General features: G+C 41.0%; 1 protein-coding gene across 9 annotated transcripts in view; it reads right to left on the reverse strand.

Annotated features, from left to right (window-relative positions):
- The window catches only part of NCKAP5 (NCK associated protein 5), a 257,106-nt gene that overhangs the window by 217,539 nt on the left and 11,731 nt on the right, over positions 1-27,836 (reverse strand). For all 9 annotated transcript variants that reach the window (XM_054176887.1, XM_054176890.1, XM_054176884.1 and 6 more), the window contains exon 2: positions 9,937-10,000. In XM_054176887.1, coding sequence (XP_054032862.1) covers positions 9,937-10,000 — 64 coding nt within the window. The remainder of the gene's footprint in view (positions 1-9,936; positions 10,001-27,836) is intronic.

A 27,836-nucleotide genomic window follows, 5' to 3' on the forward strand; every position in this document is an offset into this window, starting at 1 on the left:
CAATGCATCAGACACAGAGCCAAAACAAACAGAGTATGTAAAAGCAAATTCCTGACAAAGCAAAAACTGAATTAAAGTTTATGAGACTGTAGTAGGGAGGGAAATAAAGAATCAAAATTGCTAGCTCAAGCTATATGAATCTATGCAAAGCTACAGAAGTTTAGTACAGGAAGCCATTATTTCCTTACTATGTTTTAGTATTTCTTTTAAATCCTGAACAGAAGTTGTGGCAAGGGGTGATTATACTCTGCCAAGAGAAAAAAAGCCCACAACAAGGCTAATGTGGCTTAATGGCACAACAAATACTGACAAGTTCAAATCTTGCTCAGATGAGCTGCAACTAGTTCTTGTATCTACCTGCAAAGCATTGAGTAGTTGGAAACGGCCCAGCAGTTTTCCCCAGTTTCTGCTCTCTTTCATTCATCTTCAGCAGACTACTTTCTCTCTGCCGTTTTTCTTTTCTTTCTCCTTTTTCCTGTTTCCCTCTTCCCTCACACACCCCACCCCCACCCTACCCCACCCTCTTTTTGTTTTACCCAGAGGGAACTGGATAAGACAACAGTACTTTACCATGCTATCTTGGTGCCATGGAGCAATCACAGATCAGGGCTCCACTGTACTAGATGCTGAACAAGAACTTGTTGCAGTAAAGGGTTTTCACTCTAACATGAGGCAATTTAAAGCACTGCTTGAGCTGACTCGTTCCAAGGGTCAGCACTGATTTCACACTGCATGTTCCAAGAGCTCTGTATTCATTTCAATAAATGGGCTTTTAATGGGAACAGCACAACCGAGCAATGCTCTTGGTACACAAATTATGTCCTTCTTTATACAGAAACTTTTTCTCCTTCCAATAGCCTTTTCTGTCCCACTGGGGAGGAAAAGGTTATTCTTCTGGACCCAGACGACAACTCCTTTGGTTTGTTCAGGGACTGGTAACACATATCACACATACACACACACACACACCCCAAAAAAATAATAAAACCAGCAATCACTAGAGGAATATTTAAGTCTAGCTCTAGATGACAACAATGAAGAAATTTAAGACCATATTCCCTGTCCAGACGTGAAAGTGCTCACCTACCCTGATAGGCTTGGTTAGATTAAGGCAAATTTGGCAAATCAGTATTTTTGAACCACTTCAGCTTCTCTGCCTTTACACTTTAAAGAGAAATCAGTAACAAATCCAAATTACAGATTTACAGATTCATGGATATTGGGTTGGAAAGGACCCTCAAAGGTCATCGTGTCCAACCTCCTGCAGTGAGCATGGACACTCCCAACTAGATCAGGATGCTGGGAAAGCAAGTATGGAAACAACAGGAAAAAGAAGGAGTTGCTGAAATGGATATTCCAACCAGATTTGATTTGAATAGAATAGAATAGAATAGAATAGAATTAACCAGGTTGGAAAAGACCTTTGAGATCATAGAGTCCAACCTATCATCCAACACCATCTAATCCACAAAACCATGGCACCAAGCACCCCATCCAGTCTCTTCCTAAACACCTCCAATGATGGTGACTCCACCACTTCCCTGTGCAGCCCATTCCAATGGCAAATCACTCTTTCTGTGAAGAACTTCTTCCTAACATCCAGCCTAAACCTCCCCTGGTGCAGCTTGAGACTTTGTCCTCTTGTTCCGGTGCTGGTTGCCTGGGAGAAGAGACCAGCCCCCGCCTGTCTACAACTCCCTTCAGGTAGTTGTAGAGAGCAATAAGGTGTTCTCTGAGCCTCCTCTTCTCCAGGAATCAGCTTACTTAAATCAGTAAGATAGGAGTTTTCATTCAGTTTTGCAAGCAGGACCACAAGGTTTAAGAAGAAAACCCTAAAACACTAGAAAACATTTTTTTAAAGTATGAACAGTCTTGTAAGATAAATCAATGGATTTTTTCTTTCTGTTCCCACAACTTACACTGTAAGTGGACCTTTTAGATGTTAGAGTTACTGAGAAGTATTATAAATTTTACACTAACAGTTTAATTACTGGCCAAAAACCCCACAAAAAACCCCAACAACAAAACACCACCCAAAACCAACCAACTAACCAAAAGTCCAGTGCTTTCTTTTTCTTGTAATAGGCCATTTCCCATGTTGCAAAGCCAAGTATGCCACAGCAGTCACTAATATTGATCTGTATTAAAGTACTCTTTTGGTTTGCATATAATTCAAATTATTGGCCTCAGATGTTGTGACTAATTCTGTGCTAGCTGAGATCCTTTTCTTGCTTTAGAGAACACCTAACGATAAATGTTCTGTCTCTTCAGCCTGCAGATCGGTGCCTCTATTCAGGTCATCCTTGCACAAATATTAATCCAGTGAGCATGTGGCTTCCTCTAGTCAACTCCTGCCATTGCCTGGAGGAGCTCAGGATTGCAGAGCTTAACCTTTGATATGAAAATGGCTGCAATTCACTGTTATTAGTGCATGGGCACATCACTCCTATTAGGCAGCGAGGTATTGCCTAGAGCAGGCTACATCTGTTTCTAGTCACAAAGCAGGATTTGCCAACTGCCACTGCAATACTGAATACACCCAGAGATGCTGCGAGGCTGCATGCGCCCTTTCTGTCTTCAGCATCCCCTGCCTTTGTTATCTAATGTATAAATGGCAATTTCTACTTGAGGGCAATTTAACTGATATGACATACTTTCTACAGATTGCCTGTGTTTTACTTACGGATCTTACATAAATGCATTTTTACGTTTGGGGGTTTTTTGTGTTCAGTGATTCTTACATGATATTATTTGACTCCTTTTCACGTCAACTAAATACTTGCAGAAACTTTTCGAAGAGACAGACCACTTCAGTGAGTTCCAGCTAAGAGGCAAAACTTATTTCTGCTCCTTTGGTCTTTGTGATACCTACAACATCATCCTTGGCAAGCAGAGCAAGAAAACACCAAAAATAAGGATGGAGTAACTGCTGCCTTTGCAAGGGAAAGTACCAAAAGCCCCTTCAAAGTCTTGTGTATATTAAAATACTGCGGCTGACACCTTGCATTTCCACCAAACTTAAATCCCAGTGAAGCCAGAACCGACTGCGCTCCAGCAAGCCGTCTGTCAGCTCTTCACCCGGGCTGTGGAGGTCGGCGCTGTTTGCAATGGCTGCAGCTCCCTCTCCTGGTGGAAAGCCAGAGCCAGGGAGGCCACCAGCCACGCAGGGCCCAGCATCTTCCCAGAGGCACTCACACCATTAGTGTTACACTTAAAACAACAATGGAACGAAAGGAAATTGATTTTAGTAATATATTGTGAAACGTGGTGAATAAACCAGACTCTGCAATTAATTAACCAGGAAGGAGGCACACAGGCTTTGAAAGGCAGACAACTCTGACCAGAGGCAATCGGGCTCTCATTACTTCTGGTTCAGGAAGAGGGAATAAGTAGGTTGATTTTTTTTTCATTGGAAAAAGATTTTTTTTAAAGTCTCAGCAATTTTAAGTCATAAAGAGTCACGAGATTCATAAAAGTCTTAAAATACCAAACCTGAAAACATCTACATATTCATAAGCTTGAATCAAACAACAACAAAAGAGTAATAGTTGGGAAACAAGAAGAAATTTTCATTTATTTAAAAAAAGAAAACAAACACAGAAGATAAAAGTGCAAAGTTGTGAATAAGGACATTTGGCCTAATGAAGTGTGAACAACTAATGAGGTCCAAGAGCATTAAACTAGGCTCGTAAAGAATTTCAATAATTATTATTGATGCTAACTACCACTAATGTCACTGAATTTCCGTGAGGGCTGTATGATGATGCTCCCAAGGAAAAGGAGCTAGACAGCTATGTATAAATACACAGCTTCACAGAGAAGGCAGCACAGGGGTCAGATTGCTTATTTCTGCTTTAGGATATTTACTATTGAAAGAGACATTTTAAATAGTGAGGTTGCCTCTCCCTCTCTGCTACTTTCTAACTGAAGCACAGAGAGACGTTTTCATAGATGTAAGGACCCAGAAGTTGGGAAAGACAGTTTAGCCTTTTGTATCTCATCTTTAACACTTCATTTATTACTAAATATCATCTATTTTTGAATGACCTGGGTCCTTCTGCAACAGCAGCCTTCCCAGCTGCTGGAGGCGATCACAGAGATGCATCACGTCAGTGACAGCAAGCACTTCCATGCTAGTGGCAGTACATTGTGTTGCCATCTGTAAGACCCCAGCTCAAGAGCAACCACAGGATTCCCCCTCCTCTCCCATAAAAACAAGGTACATAGTGCAGATGTTAGGAGCTGGGCCTCTGAACATGCTGACCTTGCTCCTTTTCAGAGGGCTCCCTGCTAGCTGATTAATGGGGCAGCATTAGTATCAGCTGTGGTGCTGACCACAGAGCCAGGATGGTGGTCTGAGACTGAGTACCCTGGCAGTGATGAGAGCCAGGAGAGGTAAATGCAGCTCCTGGGAGAGATGCAGCAAAAGCACAATTTCCTACGGTCATGGTTTGCTGCCATAACTGCATTTTCAGCATCCTACAAACAGAGATGGAGATTTGGATTCCTATTTTCAGCTTCATTTCAATCAGCTCAATAAAGCATCATCACCCCAAGGTCTGATCTCCTCTTTCTTCCCAACCAAAACCTAGCACCTACATTAAAAGTCTAAGTTTGAATGGAAGACCAAGCAGCTGAAATTACATACAAAACACCTGGAGTTTGTAAAAGCAGGTCAGAATTTTTCTGCTGATTTTAATACAATTTCAATCAAGATCATTTCTGCACTTCAGCACGTCCACCTCCACGTGAACACTCAAATTTGGTTACAGATGATGAGGAGAAGAGGCAGAGATCTTTTCAGAGCTGGTTACTTCAGAAGTTCAGTTTCAATCTGGGAAAAAGACTGGCTTGCACTTCCTGTGGTTTTGTGAGAGGCTGTTATGTACATCTAAACATGTGACATTTAAGAAAGTTGTAACAAGCAGAAGTGACTCAGTTCCTAGTAGCAATGGGATATCTTACTGATTCTGCAACTTTTTTTTCCCACCTTTCCTTTTTACCTCTTCCACTCTATTTTAAAACTTGCAGTCTCTACTCTTTTACAGGAAAAACTGTTTGTAAAGCAAGAATTGTGCTGATTGCATCAAAACTCATTAATATAACTTGTTTTTCCATTATTAGCACCATCTGAGCCTGTTGAAAGCCTTAACCAGGGCTTTAATTTTTCCACAGAGAGCTTTAAATTAATTAGTGGTTTACATGCTAACAAAGAATCTGATACATTCATAAATCAATCTGATGCAGAAGGATTACCAGAGGGTGGAAACCTATTCAGTGGGGACCTCACATTCACTTAACATGGTGGTTTTTTAACAAAAGGGTGCAGGTGTGGAATAGACGGGTACCAGGAAGAGCCCATGATAATCACTTTGCATCACTTAAAAACGCAGCAGGACACATGGTAAATCAGAGCCTAGGGCCCACCCTAAGTGAAACCCATGTAGATATAAAAGGCAGTATCATCCCACTTTAACCTTCACAGCTAAATTGTCACGAGTGCCACAATTGCTTTTGTGTAGGTTACAGGCCACTGAACTAATGGAAAATAGAGCAGAATTAAAGGACTTGGATGCAGAAGTACAAACTAAGCTCTAACCTATGTAAATAGAGGTGTCAAATACATAAAATATGCAACATTTTCCTGGGTAATTATTAAATTAATTCAAGTCATTAAAACATGACATAATTGCGTACACTTTTGATTCATTTTAGGTTTCTAATCTTGTTTCTGCTAACACAGCAAGTAAGCTGTCAAGAGAACTCCGCTCTGTCACTGTGTTCACTGGTAAGAAAATTTTGCAATAATGAACACTTTATCTTGCCCCATGTCCTAATGGTACAAAGTCACACACTCCCAGCTTAAAAGAAAATACAAAAACTTAAAAAGTTTAAAAAATTTGATGACTAAAGCAGTTTTCAGTCTTTGCCATGTTTTGGAACAAACTTGTCATCTGTTTTGAAAGCTGCTCATTTTAAGAATGGAATCTCTGTCACCACAGACACCTGCACAGTCTCCATCAAATGCTGTAAGAACTGTACACATATGAAGTAATCATCATTTTCTTTACAAAAAGGTAAGATATCTTTGATGAGTCAGACTCAACATGACTGAGAAAACTGCAAACATGCACATCATGAAATTAAAGGCCATAAGTGACAGGAAGAGCCACCTGGCAATCCAGTCTCAGTGCTGCTGAAACTTTCAATAGATGAATTGGCAGTAACTAATTGTGCATTCTGGTAATGAATAATCAATATTTACTAATGGTGGTTCCTGAAATAGACACCTGAGCAACTGTCAGATAGTTACAGTCTGAATTTAATCAGTTCTCCTAATTCAAGTAATTTATAAATACATACTCATTCCACCCTACCTGTGAGGTATCAGATTTTCCATATGATCATATGGGTAATAAATATTTATCTTGCAAGGTATTATCTTCTGTAGTACCTTCCAATAATTATCTACTCCCAATAATAACTCAGTCATGAAAAATGTCACTCTGGGACATATTAAAAAACACATTTCTTATGGGGAGCACTGTGAGACAGCTCAGAAAAATATCTCCTTATAAACACAAATTTCATCATCACTCACCCTACATTATTTGTACAGATGTACAAAGACATTTTTGAAGCAAAGACATTACAGAGCAAGTAGCTTCTATAGCACATGCTTCGTATTTATTTGTCATTATTGACTTCATGTACATGTCCACCTCACCGCAGCGGTCCCTGTGACACTGTGAACCTGAGCACCAGGAGGTTTTCCCACCCATCACTTCCAAGGCACAAATGCAAAAAGGCAACAGCTGGTTGAAGGTTATGGCAAAGGCTAACTGACAACCCCCCACACAGAGCAGCAAAGCCTAAAGAGCATATTCTCCCCTGGATTTGTGCTGGGAAGGCAACAGGAAAGAGTATCCACAGATTTCTCACACTGTGATCAAAAAGGTGCCAAATGGGAAGCAGGAAGGCCAAGGCAAACCCACAGCATCATGTGTCACTGTAGCATGGCAGCAGCAAGGCCACACAAACAGGGACAGAGCACACACTCCCTGCTGACTCTGCTCACCCTAAAAATGAGTGTGGGTTGACATAACATGGCCACCTTTTACCCTCACAACCTATCTGTGACTTCAAAACCCAAGTAAGATATACTTACCTAAAAGAAGCAAGAAATGCTCTCAGGTATTACATGAGGTGCCACTCTGCAAAAGGCTTGTGCAATGCTTCAAGCAGTTCCCGGGACACCAGGTAGCAGTGTGGCCACACAGCTCCTCATGCTCCCTGCCCAGCATCATGCCCACCACAAACACTGTTTTCCATGAGACTGAGCAAGCCATTAATGCTGGCATTAAAGGTGGCATGTGCTGTCACCTGTTCTCTTCCCAAATGAAGGAGGCAGTTCACTAAGAATCTTCATGCTAATCAACGAGTACAGCAAACAAAACAGAAAATGGGAGTAAGTAAAGGCGATTAGCTAATTAGTGATTAAATAAAGCCAAGGCCTGTCACTGCCGGGGGGCTGCGGGGGGTGCCATCCCTTTTATCCAGAGCTGCAGCCGGTGACAGCAGGGCAAAACCCCTCAGGCATCCTGCAGCCGGCTGGTACCACTGCCTGGCCTCCTGGTTGCCAGCCTCAGAGGACTCCATGCTGTCTCCAGGGGGATATCCATCACACCAAAAAGAGCAGCACATGGGATTCAGTACCCTGTGGGCACACTGCTGCCTGCCAGCACTTCTCTGGAGGAAGCTTCCCCATTTGCCAGAGGCTTGCTGGCTCAGAATCCTTCACCGAAATTTCACTGTGAATTTTTGTGAGGCATTTGCTCCGAAACTGGTATGTACTGTAAGCCTCTTGCTGCACAGCCCAGCCTAGGGAAGTTACTTCATCCCCGGCCTCCTCTGAGTTCAAATACTCTATCACCTGGACCCTTACTACTCTCGGACTGCTCACAGCCAAGCAAGTTTATTAATGTTAATTACTGACTGCTGTGTTTCATATTACACTCTCCATTTCTGAGCCCTGAGACACAAAGAAGTTTCCATACATCAACAGCTTCAAAGCAATTGTCCTTGGCTGCAGTTGCAGGATAATTCTAGAAATTACCCGTCGGGAAGGAGGGGAAAAACCACCTAGTATTTACCCTGGGGGAAGACTGCACCCCTAGAGAGCTACCTGCCAGCTCCTAATGTGTTACAACACTCGGCCTCTCAACAAATTATACGAAATTACACTCATAACAGGACGATGTGATTAACCCTGCAAGCCCATTTTAAACAGAGAAAGAAGTATCTGAGCCTCATGAGATGAGACCACAAGGTGGGTGCACATACAGAAAGCCTTACCAGCTCTAGAACGTTAATCAATATTGCTCATTTCATAATGTCTTGGATTATCTCACAAAGTATGTTTTACACTCAATAAATTATTGCTATGCCTCCAAGGGAAAGCTACTTACAAAAAACCATAAAGGAAACATTTAAAATAGAGTAGTAGCTCTTCTCAGATTTTGAAATTTGTTTATATTGAAAACTGAAATGCAATTGCACATCCAATGCCTCATCTCTGGCATTCTTCTGCAGGCAAAATTCCTCCAAGAGGCACTGGGAATTTTCTCTCTGTCACAGACTCTTGGAATGCAGCTTAACCCGAGAAAAGTTTCTTCCTCCAGGCCTTCTGCCCCAAACCACACAAAACATTACCCAGTGGCCAGTCTTTCCAACTGCTTAAACCCCATCTCAAAGACTTCTGGTGGTCAGCCTAGCTATTCTGCAGACCCAAGAGCAGACACACTAGGGCTAGTGTTGCAATAGGAGAGGGCAATAACTGTCATGGCGTACTGGGCAAGGAGTTAGGGCTTGGGGTAAATCAGCAGTGTCTGCCTGATCCCCTCTCCTTCCCTTCTCTACAAGGCATTCTGAGCCCAAAAGCTTGTATCCTAGCAGAGGCCCCCACATGGTATGCCCCAGTTCTGCTGGAGCCATGTGTAGCCACAGTGAGAGCTGTATATTCATGGGAGGTTTCTCCTACTGTCACTTAGGTCCCTACAAAACTCATTTCATTGCATTAGTCACTAACTATGATTTACAAAATGCACTCACTGGAGGAAGTTGGGATTTTAAAGACCGTTCCATTCCCCAGAGACCTTCTACAACTTCTCCCAACTAAGGTAAACAAACTTTGGACCAAATTCTTCCACAGCCAACTATGGAACTCACTCAAATCATGAGGAGTTTCACAAGTGTGTTTGAGAGTGGTTTGGGATTTAAGGTTTTTGAATGGGTCTACTTTATCCCATGGAAGCCTAAGACATTTCATCTGGAGACCAGGATGAACAAACTCCTTAACAGATGGGAAGAGTTCCTTAGATATTAAGTAATTAAGCACACTCAGCACATGTTGGCTCCTAAAGAAAACTGTTTTGAAGAGATAAGGCACTACATAAATTGAGATTTATGGTTAACCAAAAATCTGCCATTTCAAATTTTGCTCACAAGCCTAATCTCATAAATTGCTATATGGAAAATAAAGATAGAAGGAGCATTACATGATTTACAAAACTATCAGGCTGAGCGTTTTTCCAGCTTCCATGCTTCTGTTCTTCCATTTTTCTGCAGTTGGCTAAGATAAACAGGCAAGCCAGTCTACCACATTTTGATCTGAAATTGCCTGTGCTTGCCCTGCTTCCAATTCCAGTAAGCATCAGCAGCAGGAAAAAGGAAACAGCTTTTCTCTACCACAGTTTTCCCAAGGCAGCCAAGATAGAGGCTTGAGTTTCCTCCGATTTATGAATACATCGTTGGCAATCCATCATTATGTCCGAGGCAGTCTCAATGCTCCAGAGACCACCTTCAGCAAGACAAAATATACCTATGACCTGAAGTAGTAAGACAAAAATTGCAAAGCAGCAAGTTGCCACAGCTTACCATTGCTCCTTCACTCTTACTTTGTGCAACTTCTCGCTGCAGCCGAGCCACAGACAGCTTCTCCCTGTGGAAAGAAAAGCGTGTGAATAGCAGTTCATTTTTCACTGCTTCCCCATCAGGGTGGCATTCCTGCACAGCACTCGGGCAACCCTCCTGGCAGACTCTGCTCTCCTACCCACCTTCTTCTGCAATATTTAGTGGCTCCATTACTGTTTCATTTTGTGTTAGTCTGACAGAGCTGTCAATAAATCAACTGAATCTTAAAATCATTTGCTCCATTCAAACAACAAAGTAGCTCATCACGCTGGCAATATGGAAACAGACCGTGCAAATCAGATTGTGTTATTTATTTTCCTATGGCCTTGCACATCAGCTTTATTCCACACTACATTAACACAAGCTGGAAGGCTGTTAGATCATCAATAAATGTAGGCATAAAAATGAAACTAAAAAAATCTGTTCTATTCCTAGACATACTGTGCTTCATTTTGCAGGTCCTGAATTATCATTTTTCTTAATTAGCCTATTCTCATATAATATCCTTACCCAAATGCTTGGCTTGACTCAAGTAACAATTTGCTTAGCTAAGAATCTGGTGATCACAACATACTTTCACATGAAAAATGTTACAAAAGGAATTAAAGTAGAGTAGAAAAGTAAAGAGGTTTTCGGAATGTATGGACCGGCAACACACAGTTAGGTACAAAGTATGTGAATCACAAAACCGAGACAGTGGAAGGTGCTGCAGGAATCAACCACTGCAGAAGGAATATGGGAAGAGAGGAATTTGCTCTGTAAGCTCAGCAAAGAAGAAAATACTTCACAGAACAAGTGAGACTTAAGCAATCTACTGTAATTTAAAAATGAAGGATACCTTTCCAAGCAGACTACTTTTAAAGAGGAGTATCTATTTTTGAAACAAAAGCACTCTGCCGGAATGTCAAAGCAATTTATCAGTATAAGCAGATCAGAAGAATTTCACACCAAAACATAAAACTTTCAGATAAGTAAGTTATTTACAACGATCAACTTTGGAAATTTCCAGAAAAAAAAGTATTTTAAAGTCAGAACATATCCTTCATCAAGTTTGAATTTTCCCATTTACTCGTGTTTTGCCTGGAAATTCTGCAGTCTAATTGGCAAGAAAGACCTGAATCATCCCAGTGCAGCATCCTAGCACTGTTCAAGGACCAGCAGGATCAGCCTTGTGCCACTTGCCTAGGGGTCCAGCTACAAGCCCACCAGCCACACTGTGATAGCCCAATCCTCTGTTGTCTCAAGAGGGTTGGATGGGATGATCTCCAAGGTCTCTTCCAACCAGACACATTCTGTGATTCTGTAGAATAATGCATGTGGCAAGACCGGGAGTTAGTCCATAATGGCTCTCATCTCAAAACAATGTGTGTGGCAGGGGAAGGCTGATACCCCTTATGGACTCCATAGTCTCAAACAAGGTGTGATATACCTGGTCTTGAACACACAGGGTGATGGCCTTAACAGCTCTGTAGGAGAGCTGCTGACTTAACAGTGGGAAGAGATAATTCCTACAGAGGCAGGAACTCCTTCTCTAAAACCACACTTAACAACACCAGGTGACAGACACTTCATTGCAGGGGCCTGGTGCACACCTCCCTTTGTGATTTGGACAGACCATGACACCCTCACCCTCCCCACCCCCTTCCAGAAAGGTGTAAAAGGACCACAACTTCTGGGATCCACCATGTTGCATCTACCGTAGAAGATCCTGGTGGGATGTATACCCACCACTGAAGGACGTGGCTAATCCTGTGAAAACATCACTGGATCCAAGAGTGGTGGTATCTTCTTTTTTTTCTCATACTTCATAACTTTTTTTATCACTGTCCTCTTTCTCCCCATTCTCCCTCTGCTCTGGTCCAATCTAATAAACCTAATTCATCAGCCACTTGGTGTTGTTTCACTTTAATCTACTCCAAGGGAATTTTTGAATCTTTGTGCAACCTCTCCCATTGCCCAGGGCTGGCTCAGGATACTAGGTTGTGACATTTTAGTTGGCATAGTCAGCAGGAACCCCTTCCTGTCTAAGTGCTGTTGAGACTAGGCCTTAAGAGGTTTTTCTCAGGGGAAAGCATTACTGGAGGAGAGGGAAGAGAGCCCCCTGCACCCTTAATTCTTACTTGCAGCCCCACAGACCAAGGTTCAGCAAAGTTGGCTTGTGATCCCCATGGAGGGGGGTTGGCAGCTTTGGCTGTGTCCCTGATGAAGGGGGCTCACCAGTTTTATTTTCAGCTCCACTGTGAGGGCCTCAAGAAAAAGAAGAGTTTAATCAGCTGAGTGTGAGTTCCCTGGCAAATGATCAGGATTGCTCATGTCCAGCTTGATTTTAACTCTCCTTCCTGTTAGAAATGTTGACAGCAGTAATCTTTGCTGGTTTAGGGATAGTGCTGATGGCAGCACAGAAAAATAGATGCACTGTAAATCAAATGGAAAGAAAAAAGAAGAGGGCATTATGGGAATTGGTTGAGGACTTGCAGGCGCTGCTTGAAACTGAGTGGGTAAAACACCTGCAAGACGGGATGCTTGCAGATGTCTACAGAGCCAGCTGAGCAGTGCTTTCATTAGGGAGCAAGAGCTGTGGTTAAAACTGGCCAAGTTGCAGCAGGGGTCCTTGAGAATGATTGTGGATTCAATGTCACGGATAAAAAGCATGATTTAGTTGCTAGGGAAGTGGCTTGTCATCATCCCTGGGCTGGAATGGAAGAAGCAAAACCTTTGGAGGCCCCTTCCAACCCAAACTATTCTATGATTCTATGATCATCCTTCACCAGTTAAGACCACATTCTTCCTTGTGAATACGCAACTTTATCATTTGTTCAATGTGATCCTTATGCTTATCGCTTGCTCAACAGCTTTGTTTTGTTAGTGGAAATGTACATGTCATCGTTTTAATTGCTGGTTTGGAAGACACACGCCATCCACCTTCCTTCAGTCATACTGAACTCAGGAAAGAAAACCTTCCTCCTGTACACTGCAGAAAAGCAGACAAAATCTTGAAAACAGACCTGTCTCCTAGCCCTCTTGCTGCAGAGAAAAGCTGAGGCTGGAAACTCTTGCTCCCCAAAAAAACCTGCAAAGTGCCTAGTCAAGGGTGAGGGAGGACCCACTGGCTGATGATCTCCCCAGGCTCTGTAGTTGTTCTTGTTTCTCTCATCCAGCAGGAAAAGCTAAACACTCTATGACATTTTATCCCAATTCTCAGAACTCTCATCTGCTGAGGAAGGAAGATATGCCCACACTTGCCTACTCACTGCAAGAATGACAGAAGTCATGTCATGTAGCCATAGCTCAATATATGCTTTGATCACTAAACTGGACCTCCCCTCCCCTTGTAGCAGAAAATGTTGTATTTAGATTAAGCGTCCCTAACAGTCACCTGCCCACATGTGCTTACAGCACTGCCACAACACTCCAGGCACAGCTGGCTAGTGGAATTACCAGATTAATAAAAGGCATTGCCAATGTTGTGATTTATAAACATGTATGCTATTGAAACCACCATATATTGGCAAAACGAGAGACGACGATAGCACGGTACCAAGGTCCTCTTTACTAACCCCTGAGACTGGTGACGCCACAGCACTGACAGCCTTAATGAAGGTCCCCTAAAAACAGCTACCAAAAGATGTGTATTGCCCTCCTTCTTCAGTGCTGATGCTATCAGAGGCAAATTACAAAACTGGTTAATCCTATTTTAAGGATTTAGTTCAGTTGCTGGAAATAGCCCATTGCCTTTTTCATCGCTTCAGTGCCCTAATATGTCTCAGTGGAAAAAGCTAGGATACCCTTTGAGGAGGGTTTGACTTTTTAATTGAAAAACAAATGCCTAAAGAATTTTATGAGAAAAGATAAAGAGGGGGAAAAAACAAAACAAAACCCTAAACTATCCACAAATCACTTCTTCCATGCCCTTACTGCCAGTGGTCTGCAGAGATTTCAGTTAATCCTATGTAAGGAATACTCCTACTTCCCGCTCTGTGTTATTTACAACATGGTATCAGTCCCACATTTCTGGAATCATGTAATTTTATCAGAGTAAACTCCATTTAAGCTCCATCCACAAAGAAGGCTCCTCCTAACTAACCTCTCTGGGTGAGGATCCCAAAGGTTCTGAAAGGACTTCCTTAATGATTTCCTCAATGAAGGAGAGCAAAGACTGCTATTCTCATACTGTGTTTGCAACACTGCTGGTATTAGGAGCAGAATTATTTTTCAAGAGAAGATGAAAAAGAAACATGAGTATCATGTATGAGGAAAAAACATTCAATAGTGGATACAGAGGAGCCACCTGTTCCAATGGTATCTGAAAATAAGTCAACTTTGAAGCAAGCAAACTCTGTGCTCCCACTTCAGAGAGGTCCCAGAGCATCTTCTCCCTCTTGACTTGATTCCCCAGGCAAAGGAGACACAGCACTTGTAGCCAGACCTTTGCAGATAGTTAACTTCATCAAGGTGGGATGTGCGGCAGAGGCTCAGAATGCCTCTGGACCACAGACATTCCCAAGATCCTTCCGCAGAGCTTTATTTGTGATGTACTTGGCTCATCACCTGCAGTGAGCCATTTCTCACCACCTCTGCTCAAATGTATGCTGGTACAACGGTTGAGAAACGTGGTCAGAATCCTGTTAGGAGCCAACAGCATTTAACACCAGTTGGAAGTTTTCATAAAAGACACAGGACAAGAGAGAACAAGGAATTTCATGTCTAAGCATGAACAAATAAACCTATTTGTTACTACCCACCACCTCAGACCATTTTGATTAAGACAGAACCTTGAGCAACTATTTTGAGCCTTCATTTTTTAACGCAGTGTTACAATTGGATAAGCATTTTACTGTAACTGAGCTGTGAAAGTAATGAGCTTTTAGCTGCTTTAGTATTACAGATGTTTCAAATGCAAAGAGTATTTGACATGCAGCTTCAAAGTTAATCTTGAGGTTTTTTTAATCTTTGGTTTCTACAGAAAAAAATCAGTAGCATTACTTTGTTGCTATACAGTTTTATTTATTTTTAATCAAGCATGTTTCATCCCTTATAGCATGATTAATTAACAAAGTTAATTAACAACCTGCAAGAAAACAAAATCTTCTGAGGATTAAAAAAATTAAACAATGTTCATTGAGAAGTTCTCATGTTCGCTTTTGAAAAGCCACCACATGATAAAAGGTTTACAGAAACGCTCTTTGAAAGCACAGTTTATGCTCTTAAGTTTGAATATTTGCATTGTAAGTGGCAAAATTCCCAGCCAAGGACTTAGCAAAGAGATAATTAAAGGAGCCAAACAAGGATTCAATTATATCCCTTTCAGATGAAACCAAGCACACAAGTAGTCACTGTGTGGATGGAAGCAAGATACATTTCACGTCTCAGTATCTCTAGTAGATATTGCAGTAGCTTGCTCTACAAAACAATAGCATGAGGAAAACCCATTTAGTCCAAGAAAAAAACAAATGAGCAAAATAATCCTACAAGTTCCAAACTCTCCTTAAAACAAAATTTCTCCTTCACCCTCCCTTCCCATAGATTCAACTCATTCAACTAGCAGAAAATCCACCCCTGTATCATATGCCAGCGACATCTAACACAGCTTAGGGCTTCACTACAAAACTATGTTCCTTGAACTCCTCCCAGTCCACAGGAATAAAGGCAGAGTAGGCAATGCAATCACACGCCCCCACCTGTGACACAGTTTTGAAGATATGCTAATACTGTTCCTGATCTGGTAACAGATATCCTTAGATCAAACAACACAGTGAAAGCTACACTGGATGTGTGAAAGATTCCCTTTTTCTTCATTTCCCTTCCTGATAGCGCTATTTTACATCAATACAACAAAACCAAAGAACTCCAGCAGAGAACTTCAGCTTCACAAATTTTGAAATAAAATGTTAATCATCTTTGTGGGTGCCATGGACAGTGGCACTGAGTGCACCCTCAGCAAGTTTGCTGATGACACCAAGCTGTGTGGTGCAGCAGACACGCTGGAGGGAAGGGATGCCATCCAGAGGGACCTGGACAGGCTGGAGAGGTGGGCACAAGCCAACCTCAGGAGGTTCAACAAGACCAAGTGCAGGGTCCTGCATCTGGGTTGAGGCAATCCCAGGCACAAATCCAGGCTGGGCAGTGACTGGCTGGAAAGCAGCCCTGAGGAGAGGGACTTGGGGGTGCTGGTGGATGAGAAGCTCAACATGAGCTCTCAGTGTGCACTTGCAGCCCAGAAAGCCAATCAGATCCTGGGCTGCATCAAGAGAAGTGTGGCCAGCAGGTCAAGGGAGGTGATTCTCCCCCTCTACTCAGCTCTGGTGAGACCCCACCTGGAGTACTGCATCCAGTTCTGGAGCCCCTATTACAAGAGGGATATGGACATGCTGGAACGTGTCCAGAGAAGGGCCACAAGGATGATCAGAGGGCTGGAGCACCTCTCCTATGAGGACAGACTGAAAGAGTTGGGGCTGTTCAGTCTGGAGAAGAGAAGGCTCTGAGGTGACCTAACTGTGGCCTTCCAGTATCTGAAGGGGGCCTACAAGAAGGCTGGGGAGGGACTTCTCAGGATATGAGGAAGTGATAGGACTAGGGGGAATGGAATGAAGCTGGAGGTGGGGAGATTCAGGCTGGATGTGAGGAGGGAGTTCTTCACCAGGAGAGTGGTGAAGCCCTGGAATGGGTTGTCCAGAGAGGTGGTTGAGGCCCTGTCCCTGGAGGTGTTTAAGCCCAGGCTGGATGAGGCTCTGGCCAGCCTGATCTAGTGTGGGGTGTCCCTGCCCATGGCAGTGGGGTTGGAACTGGATGGTCCTTGTGGTCCCTTCCAACCCTCACTGATACTATTAAACCTCAGATTCAGAAGATCTTAGATGCAGGGTTTTGCTTCTCCATCTAACACAGAAAGATATTACTTAAAATAGCTTCTGGATGAAGTATGAAATAAAAGATGCCTCTAAAATGTGCTGATTTAGCCATTTGCCAAGATCTCAGTGGTACAGAATCCATGTCTGTTTCAAATAGTAAACAACAATTTTACAGTTTTAACAAAGAAAAACAATGTTATGGTTTTAATGAGGAACACAATCAAAAATCAAACATCATTAGTCTGTGCAGAGAGACACAAGCCTGGCTTCTGTTGGCTCCTGGTTTTCCAAGGAGGTTTCCCAGCCAAATGCTAACCAGGCTTGACCTCATTGAGTCTACAAGATCTGACAAGGGAACAGCCGAAGGTGGAAAAGCTGCAGTGAACTAGTGCACCTCTTTCAGCTCCTATTGCAGTCGCAGTGAGTAGCGATGCTGCAACCTTCCTTCCTACTGAAGATCATGGACAGCAGAGGCATTTGGTGCTTTGTAAATATCAGTGTCGCGTTTTGAAAGTGTAGTTTAGAGTTGCAGGGGTTAAACTAGAACTGGCAATAAAAGAGCCAGCTTGCAAAGAAATATTTATTGCAAACTTAAAGCAAAATACAAGCTTTATTTAATTATTTTTACAATAACTACAAAGAGTGGAGTTACAGTAACTGAAGTACTAATGCTGTCAAGAAAGCAGCAGGATAGGATGAGCCACCAGCAAGGCACAGACTCGTATTTATTGCTCAGGTATTTGGAATAAAAGATAAGCATACAGAAAACATAATTTACATTAAACTTCTCTTCTACAAGACATGATACTGCCAAATCCAGACAAACAAAACAGGTAGTAACTTATTTAAACTGTATTTTCATTGAGTGAATTTAACATAAAAGAAAAAAAAACCCACAGCATTATGACTCTGATCTAAAACAAGTATCAGCAATTCCCAGGGGCTCCTCCCCAATTTTAATGTATGTGAAATCTGAAGCAGAAGTGCAAAGAAGACCATGTAGTTACCTTCCAGAAGCACACAAATGATGCCAAATACAAAAACACATACCATGGAAGAAGTCATGGCATGACACAGGGCTGCATCACGTACCCTGGTCAGAAAGGAGAAGGCAAAGAGTGGGGGCAGAGCCTTCATCATAAAAGCTTTTGGCAAAAGAAGAGGGGCAGAGCCATGGCAAAGAAATTACAAAAGGAAAGGTTATCAGGAGTCCATGGAAGATTATCAAGGAGCTGTTTTCATGACAAATGACTCTCTCGGCACTGGCACAGCAGCCGGGGTCAGATGGACACTCAAGCATGGTAATCTCCTGTCCTAAGCATGTGCATGGGGACAGACAGCAATGCATTTTCAACAGAAGCATCTTCTCTCACTGGTATTTCTGACTGTTTCAAATATATATATTTTTTAATGTTGGGGTGTCTCCTTCCCGTAATAGAGCTGACTCCATGACACAGCCCATCTCCCAAATTCTGTACATGTTTGGGCCTATAGTATCAGACATAGGTGGGGAGGTCTGTACCCAAAGTTGGGTATTTTTACTCTTGAGATTTAAGATTGTTTATAGCCTTAGAAATCTAGCAAAGCCAAAAGCTTTTTAAATTAAACCTTTAAATAACATTCATTAGTAACTGCTAAATAACCAGAATGAGAATCAATTGAGCCACCAACCCACCCTTTGAACTCCTTGACAAGACATGGAGATGACACCAACCATCACAACCAATGCAGTCTCTTGATTAAGCAAAATACAAGCAAAAGGAGTGATTCCTTCCCAACTACATACACATTCAGTTGTAGGATAAAAGATTAATGCCTGTATGACACAATGCCAAATCACCAGGATAATTATGAATTATACCAAGCAATCATTGCACAAATCTCCTGGAACATCTCACTTATGACCATTATTCATAAGATAATACATTCAGCTGCATTTTTTTTCCCCCAGATATAAAGGCTCTGAAGCCTTTTTTTGGGGGGGGAGGGCTGAGATTCCAAGTGGCAGAAGAAAATGGTGGGGAGGGGGGAAGCTGAACTTTTTCTGAAACACAATGGAGGAAAAAAACCTAACTTTTCCTACTAAATTCTAAAGTCTGTAGATAGTAGTGAGACAGATTTACAAATGTTATTTCAAAGTAAGTCCAAACAGTAAACAGCAACAGACAAGGGAGTTTTACACCTGACTGTGGCCTTTAATGCAGTATCAAGGGTGCAACATCAAACACCTAAGAGTAAACAGCACAACAGCACTGAACTCTGAAACAGCTTAGAAGTATAAGTTTTGACATTATAAAGTACATCACCTATGCGTTATGTAAACCTTGGATTTATTGAAAAGCACAGTTAAGGTTTTGGCAAGGAGAAATTCTGCACAGATTTGATCCCTGTATGAACCTTTTGAATCAATACATCCTATGAACTACTAAAACATTATTATTATAAGTGGTACATTAACCATAAACCTTATTGTATCCGTTCTGCAATCCACACCACAATATACCTAGCAAAAGCAGTTTGACAAATTCACACTGTTGCAGTTTGGAATTTCTTTACCTAAGTGACTGATTTATCTGTTTAAATGTTACATTAACTGGAATATTTGTACTTAATGCTGTATTATTTCTGCCAATAAGCTGCAATACAAAAAGCATACAGTGGGAATTTGTACAATTAGGCAAGCTGCCAAGTTCTCAAACAATTGCCATCATGGAAAACCTCAGTGTTCAAACAGGAAAAAAACCACAAAAGAATAAAATAAAAGGCAATTTGGAATAGTAATTCAGCAAAAGAAACTTTAAATTATAATACAGGCAGTAGTTGCACACAGATCCCTATCCTGTACTCCAAGAATGACTGCTTGCTTCTGAGATGCTGCTTTAAAATACCTGAAAGCATCTATTTAATGAAAGCCCTAAAATGCTCTAAAATAGTATAAAATTTCTTTCTTTCACAGCATTTTTCTAATTAGAACAAAATAGTAGTCTGTATCTTCTTTTTTCACTGCAGCATTTTTATGGCCTTTTCCAGTACAGGGCAATGTGACAAGCAAATTTTACACTACCGCCTTTCCCTTCTGCTACACTACTAACTCACCTGTGGTATATGGTCCAGTAGGTCTACTTCTTTAAATGGGACAGCAAGACAGAGAGAGAGGATGCTAAAAACCTCCCAATTTATCTTGATAGTGCAGCTGGGTTCAAAGTGGAGTAGTGAAAGAGGCACAGCGTCATTGCTACGTAACAGCTTGGCCCATGGGAGAAAGACAATAGTTTGAGGCACCACCTTTCACCCCTCCTCATTTCCAATGCACACAACTGCCATTCTTCATTTCAGATGCACACAAGATGGGTCCTCCTCCCCACATACACCTGTTCTCATTGCTGGAAGTATTGAAGGCCAGGCCATTTTGACCGTTCAGCCTAGCTGGCAGAGGCCTGGCAACACATCAGTCACCAGCACAAGAAAGATACTGCTAAAGCAGATGTCACTTTCAAAAGAGTTAGATTTTGCTTTCTGTGACTTAGTGAAATTGAAAGCAACAGCAGAGATGTGAACACAGACTTCCTCTCAACATAGCCATTGAAACACTGTTTTAATGAACATTCAAGAAAGGAGAGCGCAAAGCCTAGAAAGAAACTGCTCTGCATAAGGGTACTTTTCACGTCTTGCCTTCCTTTGGCCCATCATTCAGCACTTCCACTCTAGACTTAAAACCAGCAACTGTTGTAGCTTGTGCACTGCATCACTATTGGAGATCATGTAGCTGTTTCTTCATGATTTAACCACTCCTAGCAGCATATCTAATATCTAGGCTCTTAGTTTGTGTTTTGCTGTTCATGTCTAAGCTCAGTCAAGCTGCTCTCTAGAATAGATGGAGTCTCAGTTGTGTTTCTGGTAGGGATCTTATGTATGGCTTGAAGGAAAGGATCCTTACAGCACACAGATTTACACTTTACACTATTTTTCATTATGCTGCTTATTTGTTCTGTGTCTTTAAAAAAAAATAAAATATTATTTGGAATCCAGAAGATAGTATGTGATGAATCCTCTGATTGCAATCCAAACACAATTAGCTGTGAATTCTTTTTTTTCACTAAAGCTGGACTTAAGAAGACCTTGGAAAATGAAAAACAAAAGAAGAAACAAGCAAAGAGGGTTTTCTTTATGCAGTGGACTTGGAAGTTGAGCTAACAAATCCTCTAATCACTGGTTGCTCACATACATTATTTCTCTGGGGATTTGTCACATGGAGATGATGTGCTGTGGAAGTTCTTTTGAAAGAATATGCATTTCCCCAAAGGATTTTTAATGAGAATTTATTGCTCATGAAAGATTCAGGATTGGCAGCACTTCAGTCTTCAGTTAATGATCTTTGTTTATTAACATAAAATGCATCACACTTAACAGGAGTGTTGCTTTCCCAACCAACGCATCAAAGCACAAAAGAATTCTCACTTCTTCAGTCTTATCCCCTGAGGCTGTCTAAGAGGGTGCTAGCTGAAATTTATAGGGTTGTCCTCTACAAAAATTAAGTCAGAACTCTTGTTTCAGATAAGCCTGAAAATTGTGGACACATTTTTTTTTAACCAAAAATACTCAGACATAAACTAACAGCAAGCAATGGCAGCAGACTGCTGCCAGGCTGATAGTATTTCTCATAGTGTCTAGTCCTTCCACACAGACCTTTTAGGGGTATCAGAAGATCTTTGCTTACTCCTAATCCTAACTGCTCTTAAATTCCATGGCTAGCATTCATGCAACGTGCTGATTCCACATCCTGTCAGAAAATTAGCACCTTTTAAAACTTGATGAATTTCCAACAGAGTGATGATGGGTATAGGCAACTGGGTCTGTACACCAGAGATCCCAGAAACACAGCACTAAGCCAGAAGAAGGTTGAAGGGTATTTCCTCATGGGAAAAATAAAAAAAAAAGGAAGAATAAACAAATGCACAACTGAAGAAAAATGGGATGTAAGGAACAGAATTCAAACACATTGTTTTAGACACTAAGCCAAACACAATTTGGACACTAGGCTCAACCAATCTCCAATCTTGCTGTTCTCTTCATAACTAGCTTTCCTTCTGCTGTGTCCAAGTGATACATCCAGTTCCTGTTTGTTTGGGAGAATGTTTGGAAAGATTTTTCTCCCTTTCTCTACAAAGCTTTTAAGTTTTGCTCCTAAAATTCAAAGAAGACTCTGATTTTGCCTCATTACTGGTTGGCCTCTTACCTCCGTCTTCCACTCCTTTGTTCCCGGATCATCACAACACATTTCTGGTATTCTTTGTGGTCTTCTGTTTTTTGGTGTTTTTTTTTTGTTGGGGGGAGGTGTTAGACAGCATGAGAGGTTTTATCCATCCAGAAAGGATGCATTTTTATCCATTCAGCATGAAGACTTCTGGGTTTTTTCCTAGGTTGGCACTTACTGTTCTTTCTCTCTCTGAGCAACATTTATTGCACATTCTGTAACCATCCAGTCATCATTCATGTCCTGTTCCAACTGAACATTAAAACACCTTGGGAAAAAAATACTTTTGTTTGTTTGGGGTAGGTTGTGGTTGCTTTTACTTTTGTTTTGGTTTGCAGTGTTTTGTTTGGTTGGCTGGGATTTTTTTTTTTAATGGTTTTGTTTTGTTTTGTTTGTTTGTGGACAAGAAGCAAAATCAAAGCAATTTTATTCTGTTTCATTCATTGGACTTCTCTCTCAACCTTTTTTCTTTACACAATTGTTCAATACCAAACATATTCTGGTACAAATTGCTAGCAATCTGCAACAACCTTCCACTCAAGGAGAAAATACAAAAAAGAATCAAAGTTGTTCAGAAAGAATACTTTTCTTTGCTGCTTAAATTGCTTTTTTTGTTGTTGTTTCTTGTAATTTCATTTTGTACTCTCAAGAATAAGAATACTACTCTATTAAAACCTAGCAATGCTGCTCAGTCAGGGGAACACATTTCTGCTGGGGACAGTCTTCATTTTAAGGCTAGAGGCAGATGAAACTTGGATCAGGCCCCCAGACTGCTGGTTTTTGCTGCAACCCATCCTTGTTTTCCTCTACCAGCTCACCCAAGAGATAAGAGAATTTCTCCTTACATCAATTTATGGAAAATCAAATAAATTGAACAGTGAGATGCCACATATACCTTTGGGTACAGCAGAACAATGGGCATTACCTTCACACCTCTGGGCTGAGTATTGGGCACTAGGATTACAGAGCAGTAACACACAGTACTTCGTAGGCAGAAAATCATCAGAATGCATCATTATATGACAAACAGTCTACCATATATATACATTTTAAAAATATATAGGTAGTCTCTATACAAGGGAAACCACATAGCTCTTCTATTAGCATCTCTAAATTTCCAGTGGCTGATGCAGCCTATAGAAACCACACAGAGGAGCCAGCAGGTGCTCAATGAGAAAATGTAGCAGAGGGAGTGGCGTTAAAAATTCATAGAATCACAGAATGGTTTAGATTGGAAGGGACCTTTAAAGGTCATCTAGTCCGATCCCTCTGCAGTAAGCAGGGACATCTGTAACTAGATCAGGTGTGAATGAATGCATACTAGACCAAAAAAAAGTACTTTTCTTTTTTTTCTTTCATATACTTTGAGGGAACAACCAACAAGTGTGGGGGAAAAAAGGTTACTGATCAATATGGAGAATGTATGCTGAAAGACATGAAGTATATGCCATATTTACAGCACTGCTGTGAAATCAGCTATTCAATTTTACATGTGTCTATCCATGATCCCCTTTTGGTAAAACATAAAATGGATGATTTGTACTTCAAGAGCGACAGGTCAGTCAATGATGTGCAACAGTTGGCCCTTGGGCCACATGCAAACAGCCACCGGCACGAACACATCACTCACAGCATGCTCTTACTGTCAATATAGACCCTGGAGGCACCTTCCAATAGGAGTCCCAGCCAGTGACACAAGCAAAATTGGTATTTTCTGAGAGCATTCATCAAATGCCTAGATAAAATGTATTTTGGATGTACCATTAGGCAATAATTGCCACTTACTTTTTAGATTCAGGAGTGCAGTCCTATTTATTGACTGCAAATACTTGAAAAGAGAAGGTAATTCAGACTTTTATACAAATCTCTGTGAACTTCAAACCACCCTACTAGTTTTGAGGAAAGGGGTGGGGGGGGGGTTAAGAAAGTTAATAACAAGGATTTTTTTTAGAGTGATACCATAACAACCTCCCTTGGAAAAAGTTATAAACTGCAGGGCTTCCCTCAGTTCTCTCCCCATCTAGGAAATGTGCTTCAGAATCCCTTTAACAATATAACCTCCTCTAAACCATGTTTCACCATGCCAGAAAGAATAAAAAAAGCAGCACATTGAATATCACTTTGAAGTATCCTTCAGTAATCCAACACACAATTTCATATTCATGCAGTCTTGCAGCAGTAAAATCAGTTCCATGCTAAGGATAAAATTGTTTCTTCTATCACTCTGTCTACAAAAGAAAACTAGATAAAGGCAGTGGCCTCTGGCTGATTATATGTTTTGACAAATTAGATGATTAACTGAAACCTCAAACTCAAGCTTCATTATCTCAGTAGACCTAAAAGAGGAGAAGAAAAGACTTGGTTTTGAAAGGATGCAGATCTACAGGGACCCCAGCCCAGACTGAGCTACTCAAAGAGCATTATTTGTACTGAATCAAACAGCAGCTCGCATGCACATGGGCTAATTTTAATATAGAAATTACAGTTGTCACTTTAAATAATGGGCATAGCATATGGTAATATATGCAAAATGTTTTCCAACATGTTCAAGTAGAGATAGAGAAATTAAGTTATCAATGACAGCTTTACCATGTAATATAGCAGTCTAGCATTTAACAACACTGCAAATGAAATCCAGAGCACATCAGACATATCAGTGGTGCAGTGACAGTATTTCTTTGTGTATTTATGAAGCCATTTAAATTCACGTATAGTCAAATCACAGCCTCAGTGGTTGGCTAGGAATGCAACAGGGAAGACTGAATAGCAACAGGCATGAGATCCAACTGTTTTGATCATGTTGTTTTACTGAGCTTGGTTAAAGAACTCATACATGATGGCCTAAACCTGGTTCAGTAAAACATCCTTAAAACCTGCTCTCTGGAATAGTAAACAAAAAAATGTTATCAGATGAAACTTGGGTGCCTATCCTTAGAGCTAGTACAGTTCAAAGTTAGGCCAGAACCATCACTAGAATTGTCTCCAATTACTACAAGAGTGTACTGCCCTCACTTGACAAGGCAATCTAGAAAAATAGCTCTCTGTTTAAAACCTGAATCAGGGAAACAAACACCTTCAAGAAACTCCAGAAGAAACAACAACAAACCAACAACAAACCCTCTTGGGGACTTCTAAATTATTATCCCCAAAGACATCAGCCAGGCCTATTTCATCACCAGCTTCTCAAAGCTCAAATAGCATCAACTTCAATGAAGTCCAACTTCAGCAAACAAAACAAGTCATTCAAAAGGCAGCGGATTAAGATGAGTTAGCATTCAGGCATTTACAAACAAATGCATATTAAGAAATACCTCAAATGTTAACTGTCTGAAGTATCAAAACATTTTCAGCAGTTCAGATGTCAAATAGATACTTAGGCAAATCTGTGTTTCTCCAGTTTCCACATCAAATAGCATGTTTTGAAACCAATTTGATGTTTCAATAAAGCTCCTTGCTATTTTTTACTGCAGAAAGATTCCAGTATTGTATCTGGGTAATGAACTGTGCTCTGAAATGACTTGCTATAGTCATCACTACAGGCATCACTACATCACCTTTGGAAGGAAGTAAAATAAAAATCACACACAGTACTCACGTAGCATCACCACAAGTATTACTTCATTTACAGAACCTGGAAAGAGTCCATTCCAAATCAAGGTATTGATTATTTCAAAATTTAATTCCCCAGACAAAAGCTCCAACAAGAAAATAAATCCAGTAAAGGGCAATTGCCAATTAAGTAAGTGAGTCTAATCTTGATTTTAAGTTACTTTGATATTAGAGATCATAAAACTAGAACCCTGTTAATAGAGTAGGAAGAAAAACAGCCATACATAAAGTTGGAGATAAACTCTGTGGATAAATCTCCCGCATCATTACGTGGCCATGCCTTTAGTTTATGTAAGATCAAAACCAGCTGACAGAAAACACATACGTGGGCATTTTTACTTTTTGCTGTTTAAACCTAAGGTACGCTTTTACCTTAAATTTGAAGGATCAGAATGAGGCTGCAGTAAGCACCTACTTTAACAGCCACCACCAATAATTCGCAGGTCTCTTAGAGAAAGCCAACAGAAGCATTCACCTCCTTACCCAGGGTTCATTAGCAGAATTATAGCTGTGGCTCTTAACAGTGTTTTACAAAACAAAACAAAAAACAACAACACCTGAAAGTACTTTTCTATACAGAAAATATTATTGTTATAATATAAATGTCATTAGTGGTCTGAGTTGCTACCGAGGTGTTCTGTACCGAGCTGTTCTGTACTCAGGGGATCAATATCTAAGAGAGGTTAGCATTCACCTTCCTTTCTGAATGTCCCCAAAGCAGAACAGAAGAGCTTCTCCTTTTCTGTCATTCTGCAAGAACAAGCATATTTTGATACACTAAGATACTTCCATGTTGACATATTTTCCTTAACGAGATTTTGTCTTAATTAGTTTCATCCATCTCTCTAGAGGTTATCTAGAAGACATCTTCAGGATTTTAGTGAAGCAGAAAAAACACGTATGTTTTTAGATTGCATATTATTCCTTACCATAAAACCAGTACCTGCTCATTACTGCATATCAGATGAAAACAGGTTTCACAGTTGATACTGAAAGCTATTATCATCTAATTTTGCATGGAAATGAAATGCTAGGCTTTTAGTCTGCACAAAACACCCACATATCCATCCCTTCATTAAACATTGTCAGTGAGAACACAAAATTGAGGCACAAAAGGTCTTGGTTTGCCCTGCTGCTGGCTCTGTCCATGAAGGTTTACACCAGCAGCTCATCCACTGACCTCTACAAAGTCCTAGCGAGTTAGATGATTATGCAGCTACTTGCTAAAGTCAAAATTACTTTAGTTTGCATTCTTGTGCTTTTCTTCCTATGCCAGATGTAGGCAAAGAGAAGTTCTCAAGGTACATGAGGTTTATCAACAGGCACTTTCCCCCAGTATTACCTTATGAATTATTATGGAAAAACTATGTATTTATATATGGTACTTCTGTATGCACTCACAAAAACCATAGCTTTACTTAATAATCAAAAAAGTTCAGTCTTGCAGAACTGCAAGTGACAGAAAGACAAAACTATTTATTCTCTAGACAGGCATTAAATAATTTCCATTTTTTCCCTATGTACAGGTCATGGATTACAAGTCTTCTCAGAGATGTATTTTCTTTAAGAAAAGTGATGTATCTTAGTGCATTCCTTGCAACATCAACCAGCTTTCCTTCCATGAAGAAAACATTTCTCAGTAAACAGACACATATATCTCACAGTGTTGAAGGTATTAATGAAGAAGAGTATTTAAAAATGCTAGAAAATGATGCCCATCATACCAAGCAGCATTTAATACTTTAAACAGGCAGCCAGATGGCCGGATTCAGTCAGGCTATTTCCACTGACATGTATTTAATCAGCTGAGTTACCCCAGACAAATAACTAGCCCGGATTTTTCAGAGACAGACAATGATGGAGCGAGATAGCTAGAGCTGGAGATCAGCAGGGTTTAGAAATTACTTAAGGCTGGGGTTCGACAGCCCTTGGCAAGCCAGAGCCAGCAGGATAACTTGGGCACCTGCTGGAAGCCCCAGCAGCTCAGCAGGACCTGCGGGACATTCCTGCAGCCTCAGCTGCAATCCTCCAGCTGGGCTTTTAATTACTGCCCCGATGCTCTGCCATGTCCTGAAAGCCACAATCCCTGCAGCTAGAACACCAGTAGCCTCAGACAGGTAACAGCTCTTTTGCTAGTGCCTAGCTGGCTAGCCAAA

The sequence above is a fragment of the Dryobates pubescens genome, chromosome 2 (genome assembly GCF_014839835.1).
Source record: "Dryobates pubescens isolate bDryPub1 chromosome 2, bDryPub1.pri, whole genome shotgun sequence".
Classification (NCBI taxonomy): Eukaryota; Metazoa; Chordata; class Aves; order Piciformes; family Picidae; genus Dryobates; species Dryobates pubescens.